The sequence below is a fragment of the Lactuca saligna genome, chromosome 1 (assembly GCF_052625555.1).
Source record: "Lactuca saligna cultivar CGN05327 chromosome 1, ASM5262555v1, whole genome shotgun sequence".
Classification (NCBI taxonomy): Eukaryota; Viridiplantae; Streptophyta; class Magnoliopsida; order Asterales; family Asteraceae; genus Lactuca; species Lactuca saligna.
Window position 1 is genome coordinate 171,025,834 of NC_136417.1, and position 17,052 is coordinate 171,042,885.

General features: G+C 38.1%; 1 protein-coding gene across 1 annotated transcript; it reads right to left on the minus strand.

Annotated features, from left to right (window-relative positions):
• Positions 1–11,371: 11,371 nt before the first annotated feature.
• LOC145013462 (uncharacterized) lies at positions 11,372–12,091 on the minus strand. The gene is made up of 2 exons (XM_078972190.1): positions 11,849–12,091; positions 11,372–11,749 (listed from the first exon to the last, which is right to left on the minus strand). The coding sequence occupies exons 1-2, from the start codon at positions 12,089–12,091 to the stop codon at positions 11,372–11,374; spliced, it is 621 nt and encodes a 206-aa protein (XP_078828316.1).
• Between the last annotated feature and the right edge of the window lie 4,961 nt (positions 12,092–17,052).

Sequence of the window (17,052 nt, forward strand, 5' to 3'; positions counted from 1 at the left end):
CGCAGAACAGAGATGATGATGATACACCATTTAAGATAACTAATCATATAATCCTTTATTCTAGATATCAGCCGAACAAATACATGGAACAATGTCTTACTTATTGTCCAACAATTTGTTTCCCAATTTCCGATTTGTTTGACGTAGAACTTAATTGAACACATCAACTTAGTTCTGACCGAGCCCGGTACATGGGTCAACACAAAATCATCGAGGGGCCCGGATATCGCTTCTAATCCAAGAAGGAACAGATAAACCTCAACTCATATGCTTGTTCTACTACTTGTTAAATCGTACACAAAGGCACGTTTTATAACATCGAGTTACCAATACGTTTTCGTACAATGAATGTATAACTAACTCATAGGCAACAAGTCATATCTCTAGTTTTGAAGACTTATATGATATTACCATCTCATGATCACTCGAGATAAATTCCATGAAGTGATACCAGTGAGCGTGGGTTGAATCCAATACATAGAACTTATGAGCACTCATGAGTATTGTAGCAACACTTTGCTATGTCCAACAACTTAGATGTCTACAACCAACTACATGAAAATCTTGATTCATATCTACTTCTAACATATGACCGACTGTGGAGAATTTGAATAATATGAAATACAAAAACATCATTATTCTGGAAGTCAAAACATGCAAAAATGAAATGATAGTAAACGATTGACAAAAGATAGCAACACTTTACTCATAAATAAACACAGCTTTTATTCATCATCAAATGTCAATTACAATTTACACATCTCAATGCTATCTAACTACTAAAACTAAAATCATCCTTCAACCCTTTACACCTCGCATGGTGGAGATGCTTAACCCTACCCAGTCCCTTCATGAGGGGATACTTCGAGTTCTCATCCGATGATACCCTCTTTGCCATGAGGATTCCTTCTTCTATTCGATGTCAGATGAAATGGTATTTTCTGTCGATATGTCTGGATCTCCCGTGATCCGTTGGTTCCTTGGCTAAGGTAACTGCACTTTCACTATCATAGAAAATCTCTATAGCCTCCTTTATAGCTGGTACAACTCCAAGGTCTCCAATGAAGTTCTTTAGCCATATAGCCTCCTTTGCTGCCTCGCTTGCCACTATATACTTTGAATCGCAGGTTGAATCAGCCACTGTCTCCTGCTTGGAATTTTTCCTAGAAATTGCTCCTCTGTTTAAGGTAAAGACCCAGCCTGACTGAGAGAGGAAATTATCCTTGTCATTCTGAAAGCTAGCATCACTATTCCCTAATACTCTCAAGTCCTCACTCCCACCAAGGGTAAGGACCCAATCCATAGTCCTCCGCAAGTACTTGAGAATGTTCTTTACTGCAGTCCAGTGTGCCTTGCAAGGATTCCCCTGATATCTGCTTACCATGCTCAATGCAAAGGCCACATCAGGACGAGTACAAGTCATAGTATACATGATCGATCCTACAGCGGAAGCATCCGATACTCGACTCATATCTGCTATCTCATCCTCTGTACTCGAGCTCTAAGTCTTACACAGTCTGGCGTTACTCTGGATTGGAAACTCACCTTTCTTGGAATTCTGCATGTTGAACCTATTCAGCACCTTCTCCAAGTAGGTACTCTGACTAAGTCCAATTAGTCTTTTACTCCTGTCTCTCAAAATCCTTATCCTTAGAATATAACCAGCGTCTCAAAGGTCCTTCATAGCGAAACACTTCCCAAGCCAGGAGTTCACTTCCTGCAGAGTTGGGATGTCATTTCTTATGAGTCGTATGTCATCTACATACAATATAAAAAAGCTGACTATACTCCCACTAGCCTTGACATATACATAAGATTCATCTTCACTCCACGAAAAGCCAAACTCTTTGACTTTCTCATCGAAAAAAAGATTCCATCTGTGAGGTGCTTGCTTTAATCCATAGATGGATTTCTCAAGCTTACACACTCTATTATGGTACTCTATACTGACAAAACCCTCTGGCTGACTCATGTAAACATCCGTAGCCAACTTTCCATTAAGGAAAGCGATTTTGACATCCATTTTCCATATTTCATAATCATCAAATGCAACAATGGCTAACATAACCCTAATAGATTTAATCTTTGCAACTAGTGAAAAGGTTTCATCATAATCATATCCCAGAGTTTGAGAAAAGCCCTTTGCAACTAGTCACGCTTTATAAGTGTGTACATTACCATCCATGTCAGTCTTCTTCTTGAAGATCCATTTGCACCCGACTGTCTTACGACCTGGTACATTGTCAACCAAGTTCCAAACTTGATTGTCATTCATGGATTGTATCTCGCTGTCCATAGCCTCTTTCCATTTACCAGCCTCAGGGCCTACCATGGCTTCCATGTAGCTGTTAGGTTCATCCAGACTTACCAGTGTGCTATCACCTTTTGCAGTAATATGGAAACCATAGTAATGCTCAGTTTCATTCCTAACTCTCGTCGAACGCCTCAGAGGTACAAACTCTTTTGTCGGATCAACATGAGTTTCCTCCTCAGGCTGATTGCTCGGGTTTAAGGTTCCTTCACCACTTGACTCTTGAGTTTCTTCAAGGTCAACTGTTTCCTTGGCACGTAAACTCTCTCTCACGAAAGACTCCTCTCCTTTCAACAAAGACGACAGTATCACTAGGTCTGTAGAAGAGGTAACCAAAGGATCTTTGTGGGTAGCCGATGAAAATACACCTATCACTTCGAGGTTTGAGCTTATCGTCAGACTCGCGCCTCACAAAAGCCTCGCAACCCCAAATCTTGATGTGGTGCAAATTGAGAACTTTTACGGTCCACATCTCATGAGGTGTTTTGGCAACCTTCTTTGTAGGGACTAGATTGAGGATATGGGCGACAGTCTCTAAGGCATCCCCCCAAAATGAGATTAGTAGCGAAGCTCGATTCATCATGGAACGAACCATATCCAACAAGGTTCGATTGCGCCTCTCAGCCACACTATTAAGTTGTGGTGTCCTGGGAGGTGTCAATTGTGAGATAATCCCACATTCCTTAAGATAGTCAAGGAACTCTGTACTAAGATACTCACCACCTCGATCGGATCGAAGCATCTTAATGTTCCTGTCCAACTGATTCTCCACTTCCTATTAGAACTCTTTGAATCTTTCAATGGTCTCTGACTTATTCTTGATTAAATAGACATATCCATATATATTAAAAGCATCAGTAAAAGTCACATAGAAGCGGTTAGCATCTCTTGTGGCAGTTCTGAAGGGTCCCCACACATCAATATGTATGAGGTCCAACAAACCTTCACCCCTAGCACAAGTACCAGCGAAGGGTGCTTTGTCATTTTCCCAAGCAAATAAGATTCACAACTATCATCTTACTTTAGGTCAAACGACTCCAAGGCTCCATCCTTTTGGAGTTTGCCTATGCATTTCTTGCATACATGTCCAAGACGACAATGCCATAAAGATGCTTTATCCAAGCTAGTGGAAGAATCGATACACAATACATTATTTCCTAGGTTATCAACAACCGACATAGTTTCATATACACCATCACAAGTTAATGCTTTAAAATAAAAAACATTATTAAAGAAAGCATTAATACCACCAGTTTCATTATCAAAAAAAAAGTAAAACCTTGTTTGTACAAACCATGAAAGGAAATAATATTCTCAGCATTTCAGACGAGTAACAACACTTATTCAAATCTAACACTAATTCACTACATAGCAACAAAGAATAAACTCCAATCTTGGTGAAAGGTGAAGCTTTCGTATTCCCCATGATCAAGTTTATCTTCCCATGCTCCGTATTCTCACTTCTTCTTAGTCCCTGAAAAACAGTACATATGTGAATACCACAACCTATATCAAGGACCCAAGAATTAGAATAGGGTGATTTATTAGACAACATAGTGTATATACCTGGATGGTTGGGTTTCACTTTCCCATCCTTAATATTTTGCTGTTACTTTGGGAAGTTTCGCTTCCAGTGCAATTTTTCATGGCAATAGAAGCATTCAGCCAATTTAGGGTTAGCAGAAGGAGTGAAGAAACCTTTCTTGGTTCCAATTGAAGAGGAGCCATCAAGGGTCTTACCCTTGGTACCCTTCGAAGGGCTCTTCCTCTTCTTTCCTTTTCCTTGCCCGATTGCCAAGACAGGGGCCACAGTAGGAGTAGGAGTGGTAACAACCAATTTCCTCTTAAGACTACTTTCTACGGTCTTCAAGAGTCCTTGAAGTTTACTGAGTGTAACTTCCTCCTTGTTCATGTGGTATGTAATTCAGAATTGATCATAACACAATGGTAAGGAGTGCAAAATGATGTCAATTGCCAACTCCTCGGGGAAGTTCACATTCAGTTTCAGCAAACGGTCCACATACCTTTGCATTTTCTGCATGTGGCCTGTGATGGGTTCACCATCCTTCATCCGGGTTGTTATCATGGATGAGATGATTTCATATCGCTCTTGACGAGCACTCTGATGGTAGCGGTCCATCAAATCCTGGTGCATCTCAAAAGGATCATAGTCCTCATAGGACTATTGGAGCTCAGCTGTCATTATGGCCAACATGATACGTGCCACTTTGGTAGCATCTCTTTCATGTTCCTGGTATTCATAAATCTCCTCAGGAGTAGCAGACGACTCAAGTTCCTAAATTTCCTTGTCGAGGATATATTCCTTATCCTCATACCAAGTGACCATCCTAATGTTCCTGATCCAATCTATAAAGTTGGATCCATCAAAGATGACTCTCCGACAAAGGTTCATGAGAGAGAAGGAGCCGAATGGGTTTGAGCTAGAAGTAGCATTGTTGGAAGATATATGAAAGGAAGAAATACAAGTTTAGATTAGATAAAAAAAGATAGTTCTTAATAAGACACCCAAATGTAATTTTAAGGCTAGGACCCAACACAATAGTTTATAACTTAGAAGAGGGATGTCATAATGCAAGCTATAAAATATTTGAAGGTAGGTGAATGACGATTCACCAATATCCACCATGAAAAACGAAATAAATTATTTGGTTTTAATTGGTTTTGAAACTCCTAGATTCTTTGAGATTCACTGAACTTTTCAATGGCATGTTTCAATCTCGAGTGTGCCCTTCAGGTTTTGTGACTGGGATGCCGAGGACCACAAAACAAGGTGTGAAGTAACCATGCAAATTACTTGGTACCCTTAATGTTTATCACTCAATCGATGCGTTGGATAACCACACGCGCTCCATCGACCTATGATAAACCTTAAGCCACCCTTTGCCTACCTTGTTAACTCTAGGTTAGTGTGCCGGTTAACCACACATGCTCCCCTACCGACTTAATAAAGTGCAGAGCGTAATTTCATGGGTTAGCACCTTATTCACATTTTCCTAAAGTAACTAAGATTGGAAATTTATAAAAACATTTAGTTACTTTATATCATCATACTTTTAATGAAGATTTAAAGTCCTTGTCTTACCCGTTCGACTAACGACCCTCCACCGATCAAGGAAGCGGTGGGTTAGAGTGGACACCCATTAAGCTGCCATTTTATAGGCAGCAACCTTATACCCCCTTTTAGACCGGCTTCGTGAATGAGGCCTACTAACGGTAAAATGACTTGTTCTTATACATATATAATTTTTATTAAACTTATAATACTATAAAGTATAAGGGATGAATTTTAACTTTTAAAATTCTAAGGGTTGGAACTAAAGTTTTAAAGTGACTTTACATGTTCCAAAACTGAAGGGCAAGTTTTGTAACTTTCAAAACTTTTCAACTTTCATAACTTATGAGTTAATAGTTTATTAAAATGAGAGACTTTTCTTCTTATGTAACCTATGTGTTTCATAATGGACTTTAAAAGAATGACTTTTGGTGATCCATAACTTGATGATAGATTATGGATTCCATTAAAACACATAATGATCATGAATTAAACTAACAAGAAAGTTACAAATAATTCCTATGATCTTCTAAACTCATAAGTTCATGAACATGCATATCAACAATGTCAAGAATCATAAATAAACCATATAAAAATTGAAAATTTGATAATAGCCTTTGAAAATGGATTAGCATAACCATTACACCATCTAAAACAAGTTTTATAAGACCAAAACAGTTTAGGGTAATGTTTCTAGTCCATTTCCAACAACAAAACTCAAAAATATGCATTCTAGGGCTCCTACTCATCGAGTTCATGAACCTACTCTACGAGTAGGCTTAATTAACTCATCGACTCGTCGAGTCCCCACATGGACTCGGTGAGTTCGTGCTGCAGAATGCAGAAAACTGAGTTTTTTTTTTAACAAGATTGCATCAAGTTTCAAATAAATAAGCATACACTCTGATACCATTAAAGGGGTTTAAGCATTCTAACACTCCTAAGGTGTAAATGCAACCCTAGAAACCTTGGATCTATGTTTTACTATGATACATGCAAAATTGTTTTTCCAAGGTTCATAACCAATCATAGAACATACCTTTTTGTTGTTTGGATTCCTTGAGAACCTTGTGAGCCTAGCACCTCAAGTGTGATGCCTCAAATGTCTCACACAACACCACAACACTTGGAATAACCTTAAGAGAAGTTCACTTGCACCTCAAAATCGACTAGACCTCTATCTTGTACAAGTAGTGTCGATTTTGCTTACATAGGGGTCTTTATATAGTTGTGGCACAAGTAGGGTTACACCATGTAAACCCTAATTGTCATGGATTTCCATATTCGATGATCCATGGGTTTGTAACCTCCATGGACTATCATGGAGCACATTATGGGTTTTAACCCAATCCATACAAACCATGGATCATTAGCCCACTATACATGTCTAGATGATTTACACAATCAACACCATATATTTAATTAGTCTCTTTTGATCACTTAATTAATTCCAAATTATTTCTTTGATCAATACTAATTAAATAATATTATTAATATATTATAACTTATAATATATTAATAATCCTTAAGTGTCCTTTCTCTCTTTTGTCTATCCAAGTTTTGCAATGCCATGCAACCCAAATGGACCACGCTAATCGGTTCAAGTACATTCCAAAAATATTTATGAACTTAGACACCTAATCCAACAATGTATTATATTAAAAACCTCGGGATGTCATTGTTAATACAGATCAGAAACATAAATATAAAAAACATAGGCCCTATAATATCTGATTATTCTAGTAGCCTATAATCCATTGATCTCTCATCATTTCATCACTCCTGTGCTCTCTTACCACTACCTGTATACGAGAAAAACTGAGTGGGTCAGGCTTGGGAGCCTAGTAAGCATAAAGGGTTTTCAACACACAATAATTAAGTTTATCAAATCAAACAACCCGATTACCCCTTCCCATTATCCTCACTTTCTGTTCCTAGAGCATCTAAAGTAAGGGACCTATCCTAAGGATTTTCATCGAGGTGGACACTACTGCTAAGTGGGTTCCTCAGCCATATATGTCCATAAGGTAACCACGATGGGGATGGACTACACCAATGAACACATCGTTCAGAAAAACCTACAGTTTGTCTGTGGTCGTCATCTATACTCCGCTAGTAGACTGGATCATCGTCTACATCGAGGCCTCTCATCATTTTATTTCATCACACACCAAGTATTTTATCTACCCATCTTTTACCCCAACATATTTTTAGATATTAAGTACATATACAATTTAAATCATTTAAAACATTTATAAAACATTCATGGAACATAGATATAAGGTAAACAGATAATATGCACACATAGCACATAATTTATATAAAATACTTCATATTTATATGTAAGATGAAAATAATATGCACTCGCTTTAGTAGCGTGAGCTGATAGAATCTAACTAAAAGTGGTCAGCGGTTCGTGATCGTCGGGCTCGGGACGCGGAACGACTTCAGCAAACGAGAGAGAAAAATAAAGTTTAGGTGTAAGAATGGTTGAGGTCGAACATGCTATTTAAAGCCTGATTTTTGGTCTGTCCATCATGAGAATTCATTTCTCACGTCGTGAGCCATGTCTTTATCACCTTGTAGCTTCGCCATCTGCATTCTAGGCTTTAATAGTGTCCATTTGACTCCTCACGTCGTGGGAACTGATGCTAACGTCGTGAGCTTTTGACTTATCATTCCATAGATTTGCCATCTGCATTCTATCCTTGAAAAGTTTCTGTTTGACTCCTCATTTTGTGAGAATTCATGCTCACATCGTGCGTCCAGTCAAATTAGGGTTTCCCACACGTGACATGCTCTCAGACAACTACATCTTCAGAAGGCCATAACTTTTGCATACAAGCTCTGTTTTTGACGTTCTTTATATCCCGGTGAAGGTGGAGACACACTCTCAAACTTTCATTTAGAACCCTAAGGCTAAAAATTAATCTATCATAAACTTAATTTTTACGATTCCCGGTGTCGTGTCGGTTTTGTCGCGAAACTTCGACAGATCATAGCTTCTTCATTATAACTCAGATTTCAGCATTCTTTATATCTACGGAATCCTTGTCCTAACCCCTACAACTTTCTTCATAGATATTCAGTCTATCTATTATTTTAATTTTGATGCTTAGTTTTATTCTTAAGTTATTATATTTTATAAATAAGTAGAATGCACATAATTCACAAAATATTCAAATAATTTCTCTTAATTACTTCAAAGGAGGTTACAATTTTTGACCCTAACTATTACACCATAATACTAATGCTTAGCCAAGAAACACGGAAGTTAAATTTCTCTTATCCTTAGGATGATTCCGTCCCAGAATCATGCATCATCAAATAGATGTGGATAGCGACTCATCATGTCATTCTCCATTTCCCAGGTGAGGCTCAGCCCATTCGTATGTTTCCATCGCATAAGCACTAAGTCGACTATCTTGCGTCACAACTTCTTAGTCTTATGGTTAACAATTGCCTCAGGCTCTTCTATTAGCCTCTTATTTTCATCCATCCTTAACTCTGAAAGTGGAATTATTCGGGGAACTTCTCAAGTGAATTTTCTCAAATAACACACATGGAAAGTGTTATTAATACCATCTAGTTCTTCTGGCAACTCTAGCTTGTAAGCTTGGTTCCCAATCCTCTGAAGAACTTTGAATGATACAATAAACTTTGGACTCAACTTTCCTCTTTTCCCAAATCTTATAAGTCCCTTCCACAGTGACACTTTAAGCAAAACCAAATCTCCAACTTCGAATGTCATCAGTCGTCAGTTTTTGTCAACATAGATCTTTTAACGATCTTGAGCATCTAAAATTCTTTCTCTAATCACCTTCAGCTTTTTAACTGTCTGATGGACTATCTTGGGGCCCATAAACTGCTTTTCTCCAGCCTCAAGCCAACAACACGGTGTATGACACTTCTATCCATACAAAGCATGGTAAGGTGGCATCTTGATGCTCAAATGGTAACCATTATTATAGGAAAACTCTACCCGAGGTAAGTGCTCATCCCAGTTACGTTGTAATTCTAGGGTACATGCTCTTAGCATATCTTCAAGTGTTTGAATCGTTCTTTCACTCTAACCATCAGTTTGCAGATGGTAAGTTGTACTTAAACACGAATTCATACCCAGTTCCTCCTGTAGACTCCTCCAAAACCTTGATGTGAAACGACTATCACGATCTGATACAATCGTTAAAGGAAAACCATGAAGTCTTACAATTTCCTTCACGTAAGCATTCACAAGCTTATCCATAAAACATTTCTCATTGGCTGCTATGAAGTGTGTACTCTTTGTGAAACAATCCACGACTACCCAAATCATGTCATGACCGTTCTTCGTTCTTGGCAGTTTAGTCAAAAAATCCATGGTGATGTCTTCCCATTTACCCCTAGGTATATGTAAAGGTTCTAAACTCCCATACGATTTTTGATGTTGTGCCTTAAGTCTCGCATATGTTACACACTCAGCGACATACTTTGCAACATCGAGATTCATCGTTGGCCACCAGTAGTAAGGTTTCAGATCCCTATACATCTTAGTGATAAGAGGATGAATCGAGTACATGGTCTTGTGAGCTTCTTACATCAGAAGATTCCTTATTCCTCCCATCTTAGGTACCCAAATTCTATCTTGGAACACCTTTAATCCTTGACTAGTTGTACTGAATACCAACGTCTTGCCTAAACGTTCTTCCTTTCGGTCACTTTTCTCCAAATATTCTTCTTGAGATTTCTTGATGCTTTCTACAATCATTAAGACAACTTCTATTCTTAACGCACTTGGCCTTTTTCTTTCATAGTTTACTTTTCGACTTAGAGCATCAGCTACAACATTTTCTTTACCAAGGTGGTAAGGTATCTCATAGTCGAAATCTTTGAGTAACTCTAGCCAGCATTTTTGTCTCATATTCAATTCCTTCTTATTAAAGCGATACTGGAGACTCTTATGATTAGTGAAAAGTTTGCACTTTGTGCCATAAAGATAATGCCTCCATATCTTTAATGCAAATACTACCGTTGCCAACTCCAGATCATGAGTGGGGTAGTTATTTTCGTGCTCTTTCAATTGTCTCGATGCATATGCTATCACCGTATCTCTTTAGGTCAGAAGACAATCTAACCCAACTCCAGACGCATTGCTATAGACTGCGAAGTCTTTAAATCCATCAGGTAAAGAAAGAAATGGTGCTTCACAAAACTTCTTCTTTAGCTTTTCGAATGCCTCACTGTATTTATTACTCCATGTTTATGTAACTCCTTTATGGGTCAAAGCCGTCATTGGAGCAGCTATCGAAGAAAAGCCTTGGGTAAACCTTCGATTATATCCAACTAATCCTAGAAAGCTTCGAATCTCCGTGGGACTTTTTGGTCGTTCCCACTTCATCACAGCTTCAATCTTTGCTGGGTCAACCATTATTCCCTCTTGGTTAACCACGTGACCCAAGAATTGGACTTCTCGAATCCAAAAAATCACATCTGGAGAACTTTGCATACAACTTCTCCTTCTTCAAAACTTCTAACACTTCTCGTAGATACTTCCCATGCCCCTGCTGGCTTTTTGAGTAAATCAGAATGTCATCTATGAACACTAACACGAATTTATCGAGGAATGGTTTACAAACCATGTTCATCAAATCCATGAATGTTGCTGGAGCATTGGTTAGTCCAAACGACATAACCAAGAACTCATAGTGTCCATATCTTGTTCTGAATGTAGTTTTCTCAATATCATGCTCTCTCACCTTCATCTGATGATATCCTAACCTAAGATAGATCTTTGAGAAATAGCTCGAACCTTGTAGCTGATCGAATAGGTCATCAATCCTTTGAAATGGATACTTGTTCTTTGTCGTTGCTTTGTTCATCTCTCTGTAGTCTATGCACATCCTCATGCTTCCATCCTTCTTCTTTATGAATAACGCCGGAGCTCCCCAGGGTGATGAACTAGGTCTATTGAAACCATTGTCCAACAAATCCTGAAGTTGTGTCATAAGCTACTTCATTTCCGTCAAAGCTGATCGGTATGGCGCTTTTGCTATTTTTGTAGATCCTGGCAACAAGTCTATTCGAAACTCCACTAGTCTAATAGGGGGCAATCTAGGAAGATTTTCGGGAAAGACTTCTGGATAGTCACACACCACTGGTATACATTGTATCTCCTTCTTCTCTTTATTTGTATCGATTACAAATGCCAAGTATGATGTGCATCCTTTGGACAAACATTTTTTGGCTTTCATCACGGAAATGATTCCATAATTTACTCTTTGTTTGTACTCGTACACCTTAAATGACTCTCTTCCAGGTGGGCTTACTCTCACCATCTTCTTCTTGGATAGTATCTCAACATCGTATGTACTAAGCCAATCCATTCCCTGCACGATGTCGAAACCATTCAACTCAATGGGCAATAACTACTCGTGGAATTTATTCATGTTCAAGCCGACAAAGATGTTTTTAATGCAATTATGAACAAGTATGAATTTGTCAGTGACAATTTCTACAACTAGAGAATTATCAAGTTTATCTACAGACATTGCTAGTCTTCTTCCAAATTTATGCGACATAAAGGTGTAGTTTGCTCCTGAATCAAACAATATATTAGCAGGAAATTCGGTTACTAGAAAGGTACCTGAAGCGACATCTGCTTCATCCCCTGCTGCTTCTGATGACATCTGGAAAGCTCTCGCCTTCGGCCTCGGTGAAACAATAGGCATTGCCGCCTCCTTCTTCTTCGGGTAGTCCCTCAAAATGTGCCCTTCTTCATTACACCCATAACAAACTTTCTTGTTGAGGGTGCATTCATTGGCATAGTGTCGATGCTTTCCACACTTAAAACAAGTGAGTTCTCCATCACATTTCCAAAAGTGATTCTTCTTGAACTTCTCACACCAATTCGCTTCATTTCCTCCTCCTCCAAATTTCCTCGAACCAGAATTCGAGAATTTGCTCTTCTTGTTTGAACCTGAAGTTCCTTCAAACTTTATCTTCTCACCAAATTCAACTTTGCCAACGACTTTTCCCTTGATCATCTCCTAAACAGATTTGGCAACCCAGATAGCTGCCTCCAGAGTAAGTGTCTGACGTACTGGCACCGCGTACTCCCATGGAAGTCCCTTGGCATACCTGTTGATTTTTTTCATCTTTTCTGGGACAATATGCAAAGAAAACTCCATTTATTCCGTGAAGTTATTGGTGTATTCATCGATGGACATGCTTCCCTTCTTCAATGTCAGGAATTGGTTCTTTAGCTCAAGCAGATTTTGGGCCGAGTAGTACTTGCGCTTGAAATGCACCAAGAACTCTACCCAAGTCAGTTGTAGTGGCTCATTCGGGCTTAGGGTCTTCCTCAGAGTGTTCCACCAGCGAATGTCACACCCCAAAACCAAGAACGATGGAAACGTTCTAGGGCGGAGGACTTCATGTACAGTATCACAACAATGAAAAGTAGTAAACAAGCAACAACATCATCCATTGCATTAATAATATAATTTTAATACAAGTGTGTTCTGACAAATTATAATAGACACTAAAGTATAATTAAAATGAAAGATGAGTCTTGAACGAGCTACATCTTCTCTAAACCTTGCATCGGTACCTGTCTATGGTTGACCTGAGGATACAAGTAATTTTGCAAGATAGTATCAGCTTTAAAGCTGGTGAGATCATAAGTATTTTAGTGTCTTATTTTGTGTGTAAATACTTGTATGTATTTGAAATGTAAGTATTTTTACGAATGAACTGTAGTATTGAAAATGTATATGAACTGTAAGTATAAAAATGTATATGGATTGTAAGTATGGAAATGTGTGTAAAACAACTGTAAATGTTTGAAAAACCCTAAAAATCCCTATGATTCCTACTATTATAAAAGAGAGTGTTCTACCAATACCTAACTGCTCTGAATGTAGCCTTCTACCAAGACCTAACTACTCTGAATGTAGCCTTCTACCAAGACATCTAGTGTTTGTGTGTGTCTCTTGTAAGAGTGTGTATTTTCCCAAATCTGACTATCATTAACCAAAAATATAATTTATACATTACTGTGCATCGTGTGAATGGTCACGAAGTGAATGTAATGAGAAAATGAAATAGTACTATGGTGTAGTGTCGAACTACAACCGTACTAATTACCTCAAGTCTAGGGTAATCTTGTGAGTACTGTAGTATTTGTAATAAATAACTACATGGGTACTCTTATTGCCTTATTTGAGGGATAAGGTATAATGTGATGGCTAGATCCCAGGATATACGCTCCCATGTCAAAGGGATTTTGGGACCTACACACGACCCCTGCATGTATGCAAGCCGTGAACATCCACATTACTATGATCATGTATACCCAATATAACTATCACAAATGCGTTGTGATTCATCGGTATAGTTAGATCCTGAACTTGTTCCATGCTATAGCATCTAGTGAAGTCTGTCATATGTATATGTAAGCGTACTCATGTAAGTGTGATCATGTAATTGTACTCATGTAAGTGTGGTCATGTAATTTTACTCATGTAAGTGTGATCATGTAATTGTACTCATGTATGTGTGATCATGTAATTATACTCATGTAAGTGTAATCATGTAAACATATCTATGTAATAGTTAAGTAATGTACTGTAATGATCTGCATGTGCTAGCTGTAATGTGTCTTCTCGCTCTGTCTAGTATGTATAGTAATGTACTGTGTGTACTAGCTGAAATGTGTGTTCTCTCTCTATCTAGCAAGTATTGACTCATGAATGAACTGACTCATTGTATGATATCGCGTTCTAGTAATAGTTCTAGTATCTTCCTAAACTACCCCTATGGTAGTTTACTAGTAATCTAACTGGTACGTATGGACATGGATGTATACCCTTGCTACCCAAGGGCATTGGTTGAACTGGAAGGGCCTTTATGACTATATATATACATATGATATATAACTAATATTTAAACGACCTTCGGACGGATACCCGATATCCCACCAGACGACATCCAAATCGAGGAAAAGGAAATAGGGTGGATAGCCTTCATAAGTCTTTTCAACAATTCTTATATATCTATACATATATAGGCATGCAATTGATAATATAAAAGCATAAAATAAGTTTTGTAAAACCTTTGAACATAATTATTATCTAAGAAAAGATCGACTTGATGTCAATCTATAAAACGGTTTGAAGGCATGGGTTTGATAAAACAGTTTAGTATAAAGAAACATTTGTTTGAAACACAATTGTAAATAAGTTTGAAATGAAACATATAGAGTAATATGTACAGTGTAATAAAGAGTTTTAAACACATAAAGTGTTTATGAAAAACATTTGAAGGAAACTATTTGGTGAAACGGCTAATGAGTAGCCAATCATTTGAATACTGCTTATTAATCACATGTGATTGATATAATAATTAGCATAATTCTACTTGTATCCCCCCTCATAAAACATTGAAAATAGTTAAAACATTGATTAAGGGGTATGAACTCACCTGTTGTGGGTGATACGGATGAACTGAAGAGGTAGGACTGCTAGGTGTCAACTGAAGACTTTAGACACACACAATGGTCCTAATTACATATGAAGACATATGTATATAAACAATTAGTGATTATAACACTAATTAAACATGTATAAACATCCTAATGCAAGGAAAACACTTTGGTCAAGTGCTAGGAGGCTAATGGGTTGCATCAAAGGAGTGCAAGACCTCTTATGGGAGTTTATGGTTTAAAGACCATGTGTGTTGGAGTTTACGGCCCAGGGGAGTAAACTCATGGCCGTAAACTCTTTAGAGGGTAACTAAATGAAGCGTATCATTATTACAACTTAAGTGGTGAAGTGTTTCTAGGCTTAAACAAGTGTGTGGGCTTCTTTTTAACTCCTTTGAGGAGTTCACGGCCCATGGACCAAATCCCATGGAGATTACGGGCGTAATCTCCCTTGGATGAGTGTTTGTGGTGTTTTCAAGTCCCTAATTTATCTAAGAATGAATCAAGGAAATTGTCCAAGGCTTTAGGAGAGTTTATAGCACCATTTGGCACTATTGTTTGGAGTTCACGGCCCTGGAACTTCTTGGGCCGTGAACACCTTACTCTTGGTGTTCTAAGGTTGTTTTCAAGTCCTAAAATCATTGGGGTACATGTCTAAATTAGTCTCTTGGCTTAAGGAAGGTTTTTAGGGTGTTTTGGCACCTAAAAATGGAGTTCACGGCCCATGAACTTCCTTGACCGTGAACTCACTTTCACCCTTTGTTTCTTAATGTTTTTGTGGTCTAAACATGTCATGGTAATTCCTAGGTTGAGTTACAAGGCTTTGAGGGACATTGGGCACACTTTGGCCCTTAAAAAGGAGTTTAGTCCCCAAGGTGTTCTTGGGCGGTAAACTCACAGATCTTAGTGTTTTGACATGATTTTGATGTTATTAAACACAATCTAAGCTATATAACACAACTAGATAGAAGTACTCACGATTTGGGATGAAAACCCGAAGATCTGTGAGAGAGAATTTGGATTTTCTCTAATTGGAAATGTAACTAATGAATTATTTGGATTTCTATATATAATCCTGGGATTTTTTGGCAGAAAATATTTTTATTCCGGAATGGAACCCTAGTATCCTAGAGTTTTAGAATAGCAGTGTTGCACTAAACCCTAGTGCATGCACTCTCCTGATATCTCCTTAAGTGTAAATCCTGAAAAAACTGTCAAACTTATACCCAAAGTCTGGAATTTCACTGTAACTATTCTACTTCTATTGGCTTCAAATGGTTTGTATAGAATGGAAATTTCGGGTTGTCACAGCGAACAGTGCCACCACTGAACTAACGCACTGCAAATGTGGTTTCTAGCTTGCCTTTGCAACCACATGTCATGAAAGGTAATTCCATCATCGAGATCCAATCCATTACTCCTATGGGATCCTTCTTTCTTGTGAAAGTCGAAGGCTTGCAAGTTGTAAAGTCCTTATACTTGCATCCATTCCTCTCGACTTCGTCCTACTGCAGTTCCCTTCCTCCGACTGTCCGTCATTCAATTCTAGCTGTTCAACAGGCATCGTAGGTTCATCCCTATTGTTTAACAACATTTGCCTCATCTCTTCCCTCTGTGCGGTCCTCATAGCCTGAATCATGGCTTGTACACCAGTCATTATGATCGGCTCAGGTGCAGCTGCTACTACAAGCACTAGCTCAAACACTAGGTGTTGAGGCTGCTGATTGTCATTTGCATTGGCATTTCCAACTCCACTTTAGGTTCTTGCCATTACGGTCTACACACCAAATCAGACGTTCAGTGTGAAGTGATGAGAATTAAGATAGGAAAACTTTATTTACGATAGACGTATAAATCCCCTTATCACTCTAAAAATTTAGATGCTAGTTCTAATATCCTAATTAAACGTTTAGAATTCTGAACACATAAGGTTTCCAATTCTGGTCGGAAATAAACCCTAGATCTAAACAAATAATAGCATATAATGCATCTTTAAAGCTATACCATAAATCATTTAGCACATAAAAACATTTTAGGCATCTTTCCTAATATTAACTAGTGCTTGTGTGTAAAGTGTAGTAGACACTCATCTCACATTCATTACTTAGCATTCTAAGTTTAAGTTTATAAATCCTACAAACTCCTGGTTCTCTTAAACTAATGCTCTAATACCAACTGTGACATCCCCAAATTTCCCGGCCAGAAAAG

Bases quoted from the DNA above. Each gene is read 5' to 3' on its own strand.
- LOC145013462 (XM_078972190.1), bottom strand. From the start codon at position 12,091: ATGCCTATTGTTTCACCGAGGCCGAAGGCGAGAGCTTTCCAGATGTCA. The intron at 11,750-11,848 runs GTTCATAATTGC...GACATCGTGCAG, and splicing joins TCACTGACAAATTCATACTT to GGAATGGATTGGCTTAGTAC.